Source organism: Podarcis raffonei, chromosome 1 (assembly GCF_027172205.1).
Source record: "Podarcis raffonei isolate rPodRaf1 chromosome 1, rPodRaf1.pri, whole genome shotgun sequence".
NCBI lineage: Eukaryota > Metazoa > Chordata > Lepidosauria > Squamata > Lacertidae > Podarcis > Podarcis raffonei.
In genome coordinates, this window is record NC_070602.1 from 78,053,986 (window position 1) to 78,073,345 (window position 19,360).

A 19,360-nucleotide genomic window follows, 5' to 3' on the forward strand; every position below is an offset into this window, starting at 1 on the left:
CCTGTTGCCGTCCACCTTTGTGGGTTGTGCCCTCTTGGATGTTCAAAGTAGACTGAGCATGGCATGTTGAGCCTTGTTTAGTGTAGCCAAACAGTGAAGAAAGGGATTAATAATAACTTTCCCCTAACATTTATAGTCCATGTACAGCTGTTAAGAGACTCTACCCACAACCTGACAATCAAAAGCTGGGTTTGTATCCCTTTGTGTCCCTTTGCTGGCTAGACATTCTTTATGCTCCAGAACCTTACATGGACCTAAAGTGTGTTAGTGTGATATTTGCAAATCCTCTTTCGCTTTCAACACTCTGAGCCTTCGGAGAAGTGGCTGCAAATGGGAACGGGGAAATGGGCTAAAATCCCTTGCCCACCCTTCCCACTATTGGATCAAAAGTGCCTTCCATAAGTGGAGGGACACTACTGGATACAACACTATACCTTTCTACTACTTCATTAATAAACCACTTTTATAAGAGTTCTTTTTGGATATCAGTATTGCACCCACCAGGACTGTGTGTATGCACTGAGCGCTGAGCACAGGGGGCACCATCTCACAGCCCACTAAGTAAGGGGCTAGGCTTTGGGAAGGAGGCATGAGGGCTTTGACAGGGTCCTAGAGTACCCCCCCCCTTCTCAAAGCCTAGTTAGGGCTTTCCCAGCTTTGGGAAGGAGGTGGGAGGACTTTGCCATTTGATGGGATGACAACATTTGTAGCATTTCATTATATTTTCAGTCTTTGTCCTCCCCCTACCCCAATTTGTTATTAAATACAATGCCGTTATTAAATACAATGCCGTCAACCTAAATGGTCAGGACATCAAATCTGGTCCACAGGTTTTAATAGCAAAGCCAAATGCTGTGCCCAGAAGATGAAATATTACCAAAATGTACTCCCTTCAGGTGCTGCTATATGTCTAAAACTCATTTATGGAGAAACTGATTGGTGTTAAGTTTCTAATTTTGACTGGAGCTGCTTAATCGGGGTTAATTCCTTTAAGTACGGTAGTTTATTGGTCATAAAGCAATAATAGATTTGCAACCTGCATTAACTTGAAGACTGTATTAACTCTTCTGACAAGTGTTCAGTTAACCTTGTGCCCTGTACTGATCAGTGTGGCCTCATGTACCGTGCCTAATTTTCATCTCTGCAGTGGGTCCTAAATTTTGAATTTTAAATTAATCTAGAAGCTGAACAACTAGAGTTTGTATAGAAACAGGCACTTTTCATTATTTTCTAGTTGGTACCTGTGTAAGTGTGGTAAAAAATAATAACAGACATAATGGAAGATACAGCACCCATAAGGTTGCTCACAAGAAAATGCTCAGGGTCTGAAAAAGGTTACCTACATGTCATCATCATCAACAACATATTTTTATTGATTTTCCATATATCCAAAAAACAACAACAAACAAACAACCAAACATCCCTACCCATGTTCTAATTACTGGGTGCTAGTATGAGAGAAAGGCTGGACTGGATGAATCCCAAGTCGGAATTAAGATTGCTGGAAGAAATATCAACAACCTCAGATATGCAGATGACACAACTTTGATGGCAGAAAATGAGGAGGAATTAAAGAGCCTCTTAATGAGGGTGAAAGAGGAGAGCGCAAAATATGGTCTGAAGCTCTGAAGCTCAACATCAAAAAAACGAAGATCATGGCCACTGGTCCTATCACCTCCTGGCAAATAGAAGGGGAAGAAATGGAGGTAGTGAGAGATTTTACTTTCTTGGGCTCCATGATCATTGCAGATGGTGACAGCAGTCACGAAATTAAAAGACGCCTGCTTCTTGGGAGAAAAGCGATGACAAACCTAGACAGCATCTTAAAAAGCAGAGACATCACCTTGCCGACAAAGGTCCGTATAGTTAAAGCTATGGTTTTCCCAGTAGTGATGTATGGAAGTGAGAGCTGGACCATAAAGAAGACAGATCGCCGAAGAATTAATGCTTTTGAACTATGGTGCTGGAGGAGACTATTGAGAGTCCCATGGACTGCAAGAAGATCAAACCTATCCATTCTGAAGGAAATCAGTCCTGAGTGCTCACTGGAAGGACAGATCCTGAAGCTGAGGCTTCAATACTTTGGCCACCTCATGAGAAGAGAAGACTCCCTGGAAAAGACCCTGATGTTGGGAAAGATGGAGGGCACAAGGAGAAGGGGACAACAGAGGACAAGATGGTTGGACAGTGTTCTCAAAGCTATGAACATGAGTTGGACCAAACTGTGGGAGACACTGGAAGACAGGAGTGCCTGGCGTGCTCTGGTCCATGGGCTCATGAAGAATCGGACACGATTAAACGACTAAACAACGAGTATGGGAGAAGAGGGGCCTGAAGCTTCCTACTTTGGTAGGAGCATCTCTATGTACAAATGCTTCCCATGGCATCGTGGCTACACTTCCGTGTATGTTTCCCAAGATCAATCTACACATGCATTAGTGGAATCTGTCACACAGTTGTTTGCAAAATGGTGTTTGGTGATCTGGGGGGTTTAGAGAGACAGTATGGGACAGTGCCCTGTGCGAGAGAACAAGTCTCCTGCCTGTTCTGGAGCTATGCAGGAAAATATCCGTCCTTGGGGAAATTGGTGTCATTGCCCTTTGCTCCCACAACTGCCTTTCCTGGAGTGAAACTGCTAAAGGCTATCAGAACTCCCTTGATTTATGTGCCAAAAGTTCCAGTTCTTCTGCTTGAACTACCATGAAGCAAAAATGTTATCTTCCATCTCGTTTTCCCATTTCCCTTAGATGAACTAATGAGTTTCTGTGTGCCAGGTTTCATGGGGGTAGCTTAATGGCATGTGCTGTATTTTTGGAACTTGCTCATAGAAATACTGGTTATTTGCACTAAGTGTTTTTCTAATTCCTTTGTTGCTTTGTAGATGTATCTTTGGCTCTTCGATTCATTGACACAGTAATCTTTTACATGAACCACTTTCAGCGTTCCAACAAGATACATACATCTAATGTTTTGTTAATCAGAAATAAGAGTTGTTTTCAAAGGTTGAAGTAACAAACTGGGTTGAGCCTTGCAAGGATCGACTGCATCTGAAAAATCAACATCGATTTAGAAAAAACAAACACTTGTGCAACATTTAAATCCATCTGTACTCAGAAGGGCATTTATAACGACAGTGGATTTGATTGCAAATTATTCATGGCTCCTCTGGTGGAACTTGTTTGCCCTATTGCAGACAAGTTTCACAAGAGCTGGGCCAGGGTGGGGGGGGGACGGGAAGAGTTATTCATGCTTTGTCCTTGTTGATATTAGGCATCTAAAAGTTGCCTTTTTGAGGGTAGATGCCCTTAATGGCAGGATAGACATCTAAAAAATAAATAAAATACAAATAAACGTTGCACTCCTTGTGTCTCTCTCCTGCACTAGTGGCACAATTCATTAGTTAACTATGGCCTTGCTTTCAAAAGACTCTCAGTTGGCATTTTTTTCCATACTGCTTAACTAAATTTGCGATTATGTCAGTCTTCCAGAATGCCCTGGCTTTTCTTAGCGTGTTTCACAGACTTTGGAGGGGGGGCTATTTTAATAGGTGCACTCCTGGCATGTTTTGGCATGGCATTTCCGTTACAATGGCCTTTACTAGCATTGTCTCCCCGTGCATTTAATGACAGTGTTTCCATAGCAAATGGTTATGCCTTTTTCTTGTCTCTTTTATCCACTTTGGATCGCAACTTGGTTGGAAAAGAATGTAAGTAGACTACAATAGCTGCATAAATTGTGTAGGATTTGGTATTATGTTTTGATTTTCCTATTGTCTTTGGGAATGCTTGACCTTAACTAGGAACACTTTGGTGTGTTTACCTAGCATTCCATTGTATGGCCTTTTTAACAATACTTTCTGGACAGCGTCACAAGCTGATTCGACCACAACCTCAGTATGCCAACAATGAGTATAAATGTTAAGTAGTTGGTGAATTTTCTTCACAGGATCTAAGTAGCCTTGATTTTTAAAAACAACAACAATGTTTTCCTCATCTAATGCTTGACTGTAAGGAAAACAAAACAGTGAAGTAGGCCAATAATAATAATAATGATAATGATAATAATAATACTACAGTGGTACCTCAGGTTAAGAACTTAATTCGTTCCAGAGGTCTGTTCTTAACCTGAAACTGTTCTTAACCTGAGGTGCCACTTTAGCTAATGGGGCCTCCCGCTGCCGCCGCACCGCCGAAGCACAATTTCTGTTCTCATCCTGAAGCAAAGTTCTTGACCCGAGGTACTATTTCTGGGTTAGTGGAATCTGTAACCTGAAGGTACCACTGTAATACCTTTATTGTCAATGTACAACCTGTGTACAATGAAATTAACAGCCTTGCTGTTTATGTTGTATTCTTGTATGCTGGGAAGATGACCCTTGTTTTGTTAGGAGAGGAGATTACGTTTGTATAGAAGGAACTTCACATTCACTTTTGGACTTAGCAAAGTGTCTTCAGTCTATAGGTGATCCTCCAGTTGAAAATTTGAAACAGCCTAGAAATCATTTACATTTTCTCAGAGTTTGTTTTTCCTTTCCTGACCTGTTTAATTTTTAGAGAGTAGTTGTTCTTTCTGCACCTGTCTATTCACTCTGTATCTCGGAGGAACACTGTGTATTGCATAAACACATGCTAACAAATGAGAAATCCCTCTTCTTGTGAAACAGCACTCCTGGGTTGTTGTTGTTGTTTTAAGGTTTTAAAAGTCCATGCACTTGATTCCTGAATGGAAAGTATATTGTCCCCTGTTGCATAGCTGTGATAGCTTAAGGTTAAGAGGAAGGGTGTGAAATCAGCCTCAGCATGAATTTATTGCTAGTATACAGTACATTTATCTTTGTATCCTTAATGTCAGCAAGCTGCCTGGTAATAGGTAATTTACTACTATAAAATTAGATGTGAAATGTGATGCATAGGCATTATTGTTTGTATATAATTTGTATCCATTGCACCTGTATTCTTTGGCATATATAAACCAGTTTAATTTAGGTTCTTGTGCTATTGTCAGTTTGGCTCAGTTGTCTCTGATTAATTGCCAGAAGTGCATAATAAATAAGTTGTTGCTCAACTCTTCTATTTAAGCAGGTGCAATATTAATTTTTGTGTTACATGGAAGAGCTTATATTACGCCACTGAAAATAAAATTGTAGATTGAAAGATTGAATGCAGCATGTAGCTATTTGCATCTTATGAAATCTGTGCTAACATAAGCTTAGAGGTTCCACCAGAGCCATTGTGCAAATACACAGAGATTTTTTAAAAAAGGGGGGAGGGGGTAAGAGACAGTTTTCAAGTCAATTTTTCAGGGCACTCTAGGCAATACTTTTTTTCTTCTAGATTGGGGGTGGGCAACATTATCAGGATCCGTGGTCACCTTTCTTGGGGGAGGAGGCATACTGAAGGATATGGAGGGCTTCAAGTTGGCTGCAGGTTGCTCACTTTGTTCTAGAGCCAGTCAGTTAAGGTATAACATTTAAACAGATTGTGCTCGAGTTTTAAAGGAATGTTTGATATTCTGGTGGTTTTTCCTTTTAGATTTCAGAGGCACATGAACTTCAGGAGTATACTCCGTCACCATAACACTTGTATTTTTAATACTTTCTAGGTACATGTATTGGACAGACTGGGGGGAGACACCTAGAATAGAGCGTGCTGGAATGGACAGCAGTGTTCGGAAAATAATTGTGGATTCTGACATTTACTGGCCTAATGGACTCACCATAGATCTTGAGGAACAAAAGCTTTATTGGGCTGATGCAAAACTGAGTTTCATTCACAGAGCAAATCTGGACGGCTCTTTCAGGTATGTGGCATGTGTGTTCGTGTTCTTTCCTCCTCACATAAATTTTACGTTTCTCAAACTGTCTGACTACAGTGGTACCTTGGTTTACAACCATAATCCATTCTGGAGGTCCATTTGTAAACCAAAACAGGTTGTAACCCAAGGCGCACGTTCGCCAGTGGGGCCTCCAAGCAAAATTTGTTCGTAATCCCCCCAAAATTTGTTCGTAATCCCCCCCAAAAAAGGGGGGTTCTAATCCCAAAAAAGGTTGCAAACTGGGACACGCACTTCCAGGTTTGACGTGTTTGTAATCCAAAATGTATGCAAACCAAGACATATGCAAACCCAAGGTACCACTGTAAAGGTTTTTCATCATCAAACCATACAACATTTGCTATGAAACTCAAACTCTCATTGTGTTCAGACTTACTGGTGCTTGCTCTTTTAAAGGAAGATATGTTTGACAGTGGGTTGCTTTTAAAAAAATAATGCTGCCATAAAGTAATGTTGCTATAGTTCAGAACATCTGATTGGCGTATTTTGCCACTTGGATTGTAAAAAGCAACAACTAGCAGTTAGCTTGTATCACACGCTTAAGGGATGTTGTTGAAAGGATCCAGGAAACAAGTGTGATATTGGGAACCCTCTACCCCTCCTCAAGACCACTGCGTTAAGCAAGGATAGCGGCCCTGTACGGTGTAACAATATTTAGATTCAGAATTCCTGTCTGCTCCTCCTGGTAGGCATTGCTGTCAGTTATTTTGAGATACTCTAGATTTCCCCCTATGGGCTCTTTTGAGAAATCCCTGGCCTTGGGCATTGAACATTGTGCAGTACATGCCCATGTTCTGTGGTCAACTCAATTCCTTTGCATCAGGAAATGAAGCTGCTTTTCATATTGTACTACAAACTAATAAATTATTTCAGAGCAGTAATGGAAAATACAAACAGGCTGTTTTCATGTCTGAGTGTGCTTTAGTTTCGGTAGTGCTAAATAAGCTTGAAAGAAGTAAACCTTTTATGCTGCAAAGGCTGCCACAGTCACCCGCTTCTGTTACTGGCTTGATGGTGTTCCAGAGCAATTTGCATTCTGCATAGTGGCTTGAATTTACTGTAACAGAAATCAGCTGGAACTAATTATTGCTACAAAAAGAACGAGGTGTTTGAAGGCTTAGAAAAATGGTTGCACACCCATGTGCCTTTTTAAAAAATAATAATTTGCAGCCTTAATGTATATATTTTTGCATGTGTGATGATTTAGCAGAGAGGGTTGAAGTATGGTTGGGATAGCTCTAGGTCAGTGATGGCCAAACTTGGCCCTCCAGCTGTTTAGGGATGATGGGAGTTGTAGTCCCAAAACAGCTGGCGGGCCGAGTTTGGCCATCACTGCTCTAGGTGAACTGATGTGCTGCTGTTTATGGAAGTTAGTTGTCTTTTATTTAAATCTTGACTGAAGCCTTTAAGGAGCTCACATCTTGGCTCATGGAATCGTTATGGCAACTAAAATGCTTTTCCTCCCACAAATCTAGGCAAAAAGTTGTGGAAGGTAGCCTCACACACCCGTTTGCACTGACGCTGGCTGGGGATACTTTGTACTGGACGGACTGGCAGACTCGCTCCATTCATGCCTGCAACAAAAGGACGGGAGAGAAAAGGAGAGAAATACTAAGTGCACTATACTCGCCAATGGACATCCAGGTTTTGAGCCCTGAAAGGCAGCCGTATTGTACGTTTCCTACATTTATTTGCTGTAGTTTAGGCATGTGGAGTGGGTGTGGTTTTAAATCTGGGACTTTGGGAGAACACCCAGGAACTTCAGAGAGAGAACATAAATGATTCATCTCTTTGATGCAGATGTTAGCAAGCATTGTGAATGAATAGCAGGTTAGGCAGAAATTTAGCTTGGCTGTGTGAGTTTTAACTATCATGTCCTCAAATACTGGATTTGACAGACTTATGTGCCATGGTGCTTTTAACTGTTTTTTCTGCCTCTATGTTTACTGAACACTAGCATGTATATAGCCAACGAGCTCAGAATTGCTTGGAAGCAAGCTGAAGCTCTTCTGCACGCAACATCTCATCCTCTTACTTCTAGACTTCTTCAGTAACTTCCTCGATTTTTTTCCCACCTCTTGATGTCAGGGATGTTTCAGAGGAGCTTTGCAGGTGGTGATGTCACAATTTTTTTGGCTGTCATTGACTTAGCTGCTTTGATGTCAGAGGGATCAGACAAGCTAGAGCCATACAAATGAATACCAAATGCAGAGCCTAGAAAGGCAACAATGTATAGTCAGTTAATTATAATTATTAATTATTGTGGGGATGCAGTGAGTTTCTAAGTAACCTTGTGGAGCAGAACAGCAGAAGATAAGATTAGCACAGATTGCTAATGCAAGCGATTCCTAGTTTTTGTGCTAGGAAGCAAAGTCAAATAAATAGAATTTCTTTATTCTGAATATATTTCCAAGCTATTTTTCTTGCTCCTCTATACAGGCTTTTATCTAAAATTGATTGTTGACGTATGATAGTACCACCTCTGCCATTCTTTAAACAGGTTGTTCTAAGGAATTGTTTTCCACTTTGAATATTACTAATGCCAGGTATCAATATAGCTATTGAGAAACTTTGCAGCAGTTGATTTAGGAGCTCAAATATCCACATGGAGCCTCTATCTTTCATCAGTGGAAGTTCTGTGTAAAATAAAAATAAAAATGGAACATATGGTACACCCTGGTCTTGTTTTGCAGCATTTTCATTGTTCAGAATATTGTAGTTTGCAGATGCTAACTATTGGGAAAGTACACAATAAGCTCATGATTTAGAGATAAGTATTAGCAGACCCTTGGGTCCTGAATCTAATAAACCTGAAATATTTGGTCTCTGGATGTGGTACTGGCTGTACTTTGAAAAGGGAGGATAGGTTGACAGCAAAGCACCGTGGAGTAAACAAAAGAATTTAAGATCTGCTCTAGCCGAGAAACAGGTGCAAGACTTCACTAAAATGCACTGAGTATGTGCACTGCTACAGTTCGTCCTAGCGTTCCAGATGGGGTTGTGTGGTGCTTTCTGAAATTCTTGACATTTCTCTCAGCTGAGGGAATGTCCCACCCTTGGGTCACAGTATTTCTGGCCAGTAACGAGGAAAACCTGGTGCATGTGGAGATACCATCTCCTAGAAATAGCTGAGATGCCATTGTCTCTTGACTAGGATCGGATTTGGATTCCACCTCCCCCCAAATGGTTCTTGCATATTGCTGGTCTGATTATGGCCCATGCACAAGGCAGTGATAATCTGGGAGTGCACAGAATATTGGCGTCTGATTTTCTTGGCACACTTGAATTGTTAGCCCCTTTTGTATTGTTGGCTGCCTTTCTTTTTGTTGCCATAATCCAGTGAGATTATTTCCAGGAGGTGTTAAAATCAACTATAACAAAACACAACTTAAAAACTGATTGGCCTTATGAATATGTGTATGTGGAAGGGGAGAGACTGATATATTTGCTATACAATTGTGTTTGGTACTAGTAAATACAAGTTGTATTGTGCCAATGGAGTTTTAAAGCTGCCACAGGAAATCTCTTTAATAGTCCTGGGACTGTGGCAGGAGATCATTCTCCTCATGCTTACAAGGCTCCTAGCAGCTTCTACAACATTTTCAGGAGTTGCTCCACAGAATCCCCAAGCTACTTTCTGATCTCGTATGAGTAATTTGCTGAGCTCGCGTCTTCTTTAAAGGGAAGCTGCATCATGCATTCCAGCCACAGTTTTGCCTTTAAACAACTTTTGTACCTAGTTTCTAAACTACATTTTGAAGGTGGGCGGGCAACCTAAAAGGGTTTTCCCAGGCAAAGTCAGTGTGTACACATGCACTGTGTGAATTGCTTCTCTAGAGATCTTTCTAAGCCTCATTATGTAGCATTAAATTCCTGTCTTGCACATTCTTCTTAAACTTTAGGAAAGATGTGTTCTACAAAATATAATATACAGAAAAAACACACACACGTGTATATATATTTAAATTATGTTCAGAGTTGTTAAGAACAGGGTACTTCTGGGGGAGAAATGTTTATTTTTAGCTTACCTCAGAGAATTGAAGCTCCTCAGCGTTCTGGAAAAATGTAAAATGCTCTTCTCTCTTTTCTGATTTCTTAAGTTCATACACCCTGTGAAGATAATAATGGGGGCTGCTCCCATTTGTGCCTGTTATCTCCAAGAGACCCCTTTTACAGCTGTAACTGTCCCACTGGAGTCCAACTTGAAGAAGATGGCAGGACCTGCAAAGCGGGTAAGTAATGTGGCCAGAGAAATTGTTGCTCAAGAGAGTTCTAGACTAGTACCAGAAGACTGAGACACTTTGAGGTTGGTTTGGACAAGTTAATTCCTTCTTTTGTCTTCAACAAGGGTAGCCAACATGGTGCCATCCACATATTTTTGGACCACAACTCACACCAGCCCCAGACAGTAAGTATGGCCAGTGTTCAGGGCCATACTTACTGATGGGAGATGAAAGGGGCCGTATTAGCTATTAGATGTATAGTCTAGAGAAGTTATTTAAGTAGTGTTTTCTCTGTGTGTATTACTCTTCCTTCTCTGTATCCCAAGCTATTCCCTCCCTCCCCATTAACAGGGTCTTTTATGTATGTATTTGAAGTCTGTCTGTTGCAATTAATTCACTTGGCAAGAGCTCCGTCCCAAGTCTATAGAAGATGCCTACATATTAACTGAATTCAAGGTTAGCTTAAAGTATGGAGGCAATAGAAGTAAAATATATAACCACATCAAATTTTATAAGCATGAGAAGAGAATTTTGTATTTCCACAAAGAATGCATTCCTCTATTGTTGCTGCTTCTCCCCACCCCCCCATCTCTTTTACAACTCCTCCTTATGTATGTAGGGAACAAAAAATTGGATGCAAGCAACCATTTTGGAATGTTAATTTGTGAGCACTCCCTTGTTAAAGCATTCATGCATTACAAAAATTATGTATTTCTCTCAAATTTAGGGCTGCTTTAGAACTTCTGGTTTTAGAATCAAAGTATGGAAGAATATATATTAAGTGTCCATAAGGATATGTTGGCATATGGTCTTTAGTGACCAAGTCCACGGGTTTTGGAAAACCAGAAATGATGTGTGTTATGTTTGAGAGAAATGTGCCAGGGAAATTTGCTGAATCTTGGATTGTGAAGGCTAGTGCTTTGGATTTAATGTTAAGATAGGGTTGCCATTTGTCCGGAATTTCCTGGACATATACGGAATACTGCAGTTGGAAGCAGTGTCTGGGCGGAAATTGCTAAAATGTTTGGGAAAATCTGGACATATGGCAACCCATGTTGGCAGTGTTGTTTTTGGCGATCTTTCTTTCTTTCTTTCTTTCTTTCTTTCTTTCTTTCTTTCTTTCTTTCTAAATTTGCTAAAAAAGCTCAACAACTTGTCCAGATTTTCACTGTTTGAAATATGGCAACCCTAGTTAAGCTTCAATTAGGTTAAAGGGGAATGGTCCACACGGAGAATTATTTTGTCTTGGATTTTTTTAGCAGCATGGCTGTTGAGGATTTTGTGCGTAATAGTAGGCGAATTATCAATGGCCTAGCTGGTGTTGCCATTGTATTTAAAAATAAGAGGAAGAATTCAACATCATATTATTTACAGTCATTCAGCCTGCCAGTCAGAGCGATTGTCCCCTCTCCTCCAGGTGGATGCTGTTCTAGGGTGTTCTGCTGCCACCTCCATCCCTGAACCAGTTGCAGGGAGCAGGTGGGCAGAGGGGAGAAGCCTTGTTGAACAAACAAAAGTCTCTGTGCGGGCTTCCATTGACGGGGCTCATTAGTTGCAAATCTTGCTGTTCTGGACCTGACGCAAGTGTCTTCCTCCTTCTTTATTGCAACAAAATGGATGATTTTCTGTAGATGTTTTGCAGTAACCCCACCTTGGGGGGGGACCCCCAACCACATCAGAAGCAGCACCAGGACAAAGTGGAACACATTCATATGTGCATATGATAGACGAGTAGCCATTTTTCCTAAGAGAAATTTGAACATTGTGAATGGGAGAACTGCACCACCTAAAGCAAATGCCTAACCGTGTAGGACTTAAGTAAAGGAAGGAGAAATGGAAAGAGGTGGAGCCTTGGTGCCTCCCTCATGTTTTGAGAGGAAGGGTGTTTCACAGATCATGATAGACCTTGGCATTTAATTCCCCTGTTAGATCTTGTAATAGTGGCATTTGCCATGCACCTTACTTGAGTAAAATAAAACCACCTACAATGATCCTGTTAATTTCCTCCCTGTGCAAGTCTGTATGTTAATTGTTATTTATTTCTACAGTGCCCTTTACCCAAAGATCACAGGGCGGTTCACAATATAAAAACACAAAAAAGCAAATCATAGTAACAAACATGATATCCTGCTCATAATATAGAACAACATTCCCCACAATAATATGCAGAGGAAATTTGTCAGATAACTTAATCTGTTGCAGAAACTAACAGATCTATATGTGGCTCATCTATGCATGGCCTTTAAAAATCAGCTTGGTTCTAATAAAAGTTAGGATGTGTTCTGTATTCATTGGAGGTGCGATTTTCCAATGACAGTTTTTTCGAATTTGCTAACCTTTACTCCCCCACCCCCAAAGTCACTCCCAGTAAAATGGGGCCTGTAAAAAGTTAGCAGTGGAGGGAGGGAGGGAGGCAAAAGGGTTAGCAAGGCACCCACAAGAGAGCATTGTTCCAGTCTGATTAGTAGACAGACAAATGGGAAAGGAATAGCATGGCATTTTCTGGCATGGATTAGCAACAGCAACCAGCGCTGTCTACATTTGTTTAGGTTGGGTGAATAAATTGGAGCATTTGTTACTGTATTATAAATGTCTTGTCACTTGTCAAATGTGAAGTGGGCCAAGGGGAGAATGACAAACAGCTCTTGTTGAGCTGGTGAGATGGGCTGCTTTGCTGCTGTCAACTCTGATTGGAGTTAATTTTGTAAATAGAATGCAGCTGCCATTTTCAGAGCTGAAACAGGAATTTTTAATAGTGGCACAAAGCGGCGATCCCTGAAAGTGCGACACCTACTTTGGATATTTTAAAATGTAAACCTAATGGATTAAAGGGACTGCTATCTCAGTTACAAACCATCCCTCTCTTGTCTTGCTTCCTGCATGGCTTTTCATTAACTACAAAATGAGAAGCGATCAGGGATGGAGGATAAATGGACCAACACTTGTGTTTTGTGGGTTTGTTTCTCCTTTCAAATTCAGTTACACTGAGCAGGTGTCCCTAAATGCAGCTCATTAAAATGTCTAGGCCTGTATGGATGTTAGTTTTGTCATATCGATTGACAAAAGATCTGTTACATTTTCGGGAATGGAAACAGAAAATGTTAAGACAATTTAGTAGCACAGTGAGGAAGTGGTAGAAGGAGAAGGTTGGTTGCTTTAACAAAAAATGTAACTTCAGTCTGCTGAGTCTGAAGAGTTCAGGTTTCTTGCTTCCCTCTTTTAAGCATAAGGAATTTATGCATTTTTTCCCTTGCTAATTAAGTGGGTCATATGGTGTTACATAGACATTCTTTTCCCCGTTTTTTTCTGGCAAATAGTTGACGGATGTAGACTTAGACTTTTAAAAACAGTAAGAGTATATGCATTGCCTTAAATAATGCTTTGGATCCCCGTTTTGGCTCAGGAAGGAATTTTCCAGCACCAACCCAGATTAGCTGGTGAACTTAGACTTTTAAGCATCTGGATGTGATATAAGCTATTTTATATGCAGTTAATTTTACCTTAAGACATGGGGTTTGGATTAGCTGACCTTCAGGTGTCTCAAAATCCATTGCCAGTGGGAAAATCTTAGCTAACTTGGAATGTGAACTCCCCCCTTGAAAAATTCTGCCTGTAATTGACTACATTTATGATGTGAATTGCAGCCTTGCATTTTCACAGTATAATTCTTCACAACGATCACTAGTACCATAGCTCTATGAACAGACATTTCCTTTGACTTAAATGAAAGGTGAAATTTTTGGAATATGTTAAATGCCAAATCATGGTTAGGGGACCTATTAAGGCATTGTAAGTGGTGGTGTGGACAGACCAACAAATGGGGATATGTGAGTGAATTATTAGTGAGGGAGAAGTCAGAGACACAATGCTGCAGTTCTGGAAAATGATTGTATTTGAGGTTTTTTTATTCTTTGAAAGGTAAGTTAAATGACAATTTCTTTGAAATTCATTTGGAGAAAGTTGAATGCGCTTAATTTTAGAAATGCATTCATTTTCTGGTCTGTTTTATATTGCATGGAAAACTTTTTTTTTTTTAAAAGAAGCTTGCTTAATGAAGGAAGCAGAGTTTATTCCTTGGCTCACCTTTGTCAGAGGCAGCATGAATCCAGCCTTTGCTGTCTTGGAGAACAGAGGTCAGAGCAACGGCAGCTAGGCCCAGCTGTCTGAGTTCAGGATGAGTCAGGCCCCAGATGAGTACTTCTTCCCGGGTTAAATTGAGGATTAGTGCCCCTGTGTCACCCTCTGTCTTTCTGCGTTTTGTATCCTGTGTTGAATATGCTCTGTGTTTCAGAAATGTGCTTCAGTTTGTATTTTGCATTGCTTTTCCAAAAAAAAGAAGAAGAAGAAGAAGCATTTTTAATTAAAATTACTCAGCACTGGTATTCCTTCAAAGTCTGTGCGCAGCACAACAGGCTAGAAGTGAGTTGGGTGATAGTCCAGAAAGTGTAAATTTGAAGAAGAAAAGTGTCCTGGTTGCTCCCCACCGCCCACCCCAAATAAAATATTGCACAACCAGCATTCTCTTTGCTGCCCGAACCACATTGGAAGTTGCAGAGACACCACACAGTCCCTTTACACAATGAACCTTAATTACTCTGATTTCTTTTACATATAAGATGTAGAAAACTCCATTTCCAATGTCACCATGCAAATTGGTATTGTCTGGTAGTGGCCACTAAATGACTTTTTGGAACAGTATGTCCTACCTATGTTTGTCTCCTCTGAACCAGAAGTTATTATGTCATTAATTAAAACAACAACAACACATGCAAGCCAACTCTTCAGGTTCTTAGCATTTTATAGGCTTTTAAACAACACCGGGGAAAACATGGCTACCGTGTACTATCTGGTATTTGTGGCTCAGCATGTTGTTGGAAACTTCAGTTTGTGTATTCCAGCTGCTTTCCCTAGAGTTACCACCACAACAGCAGTTAGAGAGGGTTCTTGCGCTGTTTTAGTTTTTCTAGGGAAATGGTTGGTATTTCGGGTTAGGCACTGTTTCTTTGAATCCAGCACTGTAGGTACGTAAGTGCTGTACGGATTGTGTATCACTTCCTATGGAAACAGTCGCAGCCTGGACTCCCAACTACATTGGACTCCAGTTGGGCATCTTGATAAGGAATAGGGTACGTGTGAGCATGTATGTGTGTTGGTGTCAACATATATGTGCAGTGACAGTTGTGAAGATGTAAAAAGGATCCTGGAGGGTATTTCCATAAATAAGAAATGGGCATGAGGTGGCTTCTTTGAAAATGTGTGGGACTATCTTCATGGTGGGAAGGAAGCTGGAGAAATTGTGTAGAGGTGGGATGTGTGTGAGTATATGCATGTTTCTCTGCATTGGAAAGGGCCATTAGGCTGTATGTGCATACTCACCCCTCTTTTTTCCTTCTTCCAATGATTGCAGATACCCTAAATATTAAGTCATTCAGTCATTCATTGCATTTATATCCCACTTTTTCCTCCAAGGAGCTGGGGGAACCATACATGGTTTTCTCCCTCCTCATTTAATCCCCACAAAAACTCTGTGAGGTAGGGTAGGCTGAGATGCAATGACTGGCCCAAGGTGACACTATACTTCTGTTAATGAAGCCTAGAATAGCATTAGCTTTTTTTGCTGCTGCATCACACTGTTGACTCATGTTAAGTTTGTGGTCCACCAAGACCCCGAGAACCTTTTCACATGTACTGCTAGTAAGCCAGGTGTCCCCCATCCTATATTTGCGCATCTGGTTCTTCCTGCCTAAATGCAGAACCTTACATTTGTCCCTATTGACATTCATTTTATTAGCTTGTGCCCAGTTCTGCAACCTGTTAAGGTCATTTTGAATTCTGTTTCTGTCTTCTGTGGCATTAGCTACCCCTCCCAGTTTGGTGTCATCTGCAAATCTGCTGAGCATCCCCTCAATTCCTTCGTCCAAGTCATTTATAAATATGTTAAACAACAACGGGCCCAGGACAGAACCCTTCAGCACCCCACTTGTCACTTTTCCCCAGGATGATGAGGAACCATTAATGAGTACTCTTTGGGTTCGGTCAGTCAACCAGCTACAAATCCACCTAACAGTTATTTTATTCAAACCACATTTTACCAGCTTCCTCACAAAAAAATCATGGGGGACTTTGTCAAAAGCCTTACTGAAATCAAGATACAGTATGCCACAGCATTTCCCTGATCCCCCAAGTTTGTAATTCCATCAAAAAAAGAAATCAGATTGGTCTGGCATGACTTATTTCTGAGAAACCCATGCTGGGTCTTAGTAATCATAGCATCCTTTTCTAAATGCTCACAGACTGACTGTTGAATTATCTGTTCTAGGACTTTCCCTGATGTCGATGTCAAGCTCACCAGTCGGTAGTTACCTCATCCAGAAGCTTTTTATAGATTAAAAAGGCATGGGGGGGGGAGTTAAACGGAAAAGGCATGGCAGATGTGCCATGAGGTGGAGCAGACAGGGCAGGTAGGGACAGAATTCTTCTACCTGCAGCACCAGTACAAGGTGCTGTTAGGTAAAGGTAAAGGGACCCCTGACCATTCGGTCCAGTCATGGACGACTCTGGGGTTGCGGCGCTCACCTCGCTTTACTGGCCGAGGGAGCCAGTGTACAGCTTCTGGGTCATGTGGCCAGCATGACTAAGCCGCTTCTGGTGAACCGAAGCAGCACACGGAAATGCCGTTTACCTTCCCACCAGAGCGGTACCTATTTATCTACTTGCACTTTAACGTGCTTTTGAAGTGGTAGGTTGGCAGGAGCAGGAGCAACAGGAGCTCACCCTGTCTCAGGGATTCGAACCGCTGACCTTCTGATCGGCAAGCCCTAGGCTCTGTGGTTTAGGCCACAGCGCCACCCGCGTTGTGCTGTTACTTGCCTTTAATGCCCTAAACTGCTTGGGGGCCCAATTAACAGGTCTCCTCCATCTAACCCACAAAGTCAGTGCAGTAAGATATCATGGTAGATGGTATCAAATGCTGGCAGGAGGTAAAGGAAAGATGAGAAGGTTGCACACCCCATGTGTCTTTCTCTATAGAGGTCGTCCATCCCGGCAACCAAGGTGGTTTTGGTGCCGTACCCAGGCTTGAATCCAAACCAAAATGGGACCAGATAATCAGTTTCATCCAAAGGGGCTTTGCAAAAGCTCTGAGCTGTTCCATTCCTGTCTGCACATTGATGTCTGTATATATTAACATATGGTTTACCCTTTCTAGTTCTTCGGTTGAGCCAGTCTGGCAATGATGATTCTGTTTACTCTTATCCATTAAATTAAGCACCACCTGTCTGGTTCACTGTGAATGTAAACAGATATCCATACATTCTTGCATTTAGTTCTTGCTTTGAATAAATATTCCCTCCATACTATTTCTTTCAAGGGGTGTGTGTGTTTGCACGCTTCACAGATTCTTTGAAGCTTCAGCATGAGGCATGTCATTATATAACTTGTTTTATAGAGAGGCTATTTTTCAGTTTTCCATTAGGCCTTTCAGGGCAGTTTTGTTTCCCATTCTGAGGCCTTGATGTCTCTCTGTCATGGCAACAGTGGTGCCTGTTGTCAGTTTGGTTGAGCCACCTGGACTTTTCTCAAAGTTATGAGATTATACATAACTTTGCAGAGCTTAGGTGGCAATGCCACAGTCAGCTGCCATACCCTGCGGGGGGATATTTCAGGCGCTGCACACAGCCATGGCTCCCGCCAGCCCACAAGCTGTAAAAGGGACTTGGCAACCTGCATCTGGTATGTGTGCTATAAATTACCTATCCCTGCACTGCATTATTCAGAGTGCTGTATACATTTCTTAGCCCAGTAATTAGGCCTGTATTATTTGCTGTGTCTCCTTAGCTTAGAATCCATCAGGGGCTACTGAGGCAGGATACAAATGACCATGCAGGGAAGGAGATTCCACTTTTGTGCTTCCCATTCCCTGCCACACAGGCCTTTCTACTTCCCCACCCTCCATTTCCTTGCCCTTGAACAGCCCCCTTTTTTGGCTGTACAGTTACAAAAACATGGATGATTAGGAGGTGTGAGTCTGGAGAAAAGTGCTGCAACCTCCTAACTCGTTAAAGTTCGGAAAAAGGCATTCCTGAGCACTGTTGCAACCTGATAATCCAGGTTCATCATCAGATCCAGGAACATCCCAAGGCTGCAAGCTTGCGAAGACCTTGGTGTCTGAATCCTCCCTGCGACTGGCACCCCAGTTTTGTCCAAATCACAGAGTAAAAAGCAGTTGAAAGATGTGGAATGTATTACAAATTCAAGTGTTATTTTTGTAAAAGGTTTCTGTTTTCTTCAACTTATATTCCACTAACTATCTAGATACCGTATTTTTCAATCTATAGGACGCACTCCCCCCCCCCCAAAATGAAGGGTGCGCACCGACCCCTCACGTTCTCCAGGCTTCAGGAAGCTATCCGCAAGCCTTCAGATTTTTTTTTTCTTTATTTCCCCCCCAAAAAACTAGGTGTGCCCTATGGTCCGGTGCGCCCTATAGAGTGAAAAATACGGTAGTTCACATGTTTCTGCAGAGGAAAATAAAACTACAACATAATTGTGTTGTAATATGTACAAAATCTTAACAGTACAAACAGGTGGGGATAATCCTACACACTTTCAGAAATTTTCATAGGCAAGGTATGGGTCTGTGCTAAGCATACAAAACCCCCAAGGTCTGCCCCCAATTATTATTATTATTATTATTATTATTATTATTATTATTATTATTATTATTATACCGCTCTATACCTGGAGGTCTCAGGGCGGTTCACATAAAAAGGTCATAATATATAAAATAACAATAAAAGCAATAACCCAATAATACCCCGCTCCCAAAGAGCCACATTTCAAAAGGGCATTGGATGTTGATCAGGTCAACCAAAGGCCTGGTTAAAAAGGAACATTTTTGCCGGGCGCCTAAAGGTGTATAATGAAGGCGGCAGGCGAACTTCCCTGGGGAGAGCATTCCACAGATGGGGAGCCACTGCAGAGAAGGCCACCTCTCATGTTGCCACCCTCCGGACCACTCTCTAAAGGATGAGGCTAGCACATGGATGCCAGCTTCAGACAACTAGGAATAGAATGTCCTGGCCACATGGAGAAAGTAGTGGCTGTTTGTCCATTTCCTGCTTCCCTTGTGCTACTTGCTGTCTAGCACTGTCTCTCTCCTTCCTGCCCCAGAGCCAAGGGCACAGGGTATTGCAGAGAGGTATCCTCAAAATGGTGCCTTCCTCTGTGGCTTAGAGCAGCATCTGCCCAAGCGAGAAAACAGCTCACTTGGAGGGATTTCTATTTCCAGGCAGATGGGTTATGTT

General features: G+C 41.6%; 1 protein-coding gene across 1 annotated transcript in view; it reads left to right on the plus strand.

Moving 5' to 3' along the window:
• The window catches only part of LRP5 (LDL receptor related protein 5), a 116,216-nt gene that overhangs the window by 39,945 nt on the left and 56,911 nt on the right, over nt 1-19,360 (plus strand). The window contains exons 3-5 of the mRNA XM_053395472.1: nt 5,602-5,799; nt 7,308-7,504; nt 9,933-10,064. Of these exons, the coding sequence (XP_053251447.1) occupies nt 5,602-5,799; nt 7,308-7,504; nt 9,933-10,064 (527 nt within the window). The remainder of the gene's footprint in view (nt 1-5,601; nt 5,800-7,307; nt 7,505-9,932; nt 10,065-19,360) is intronic.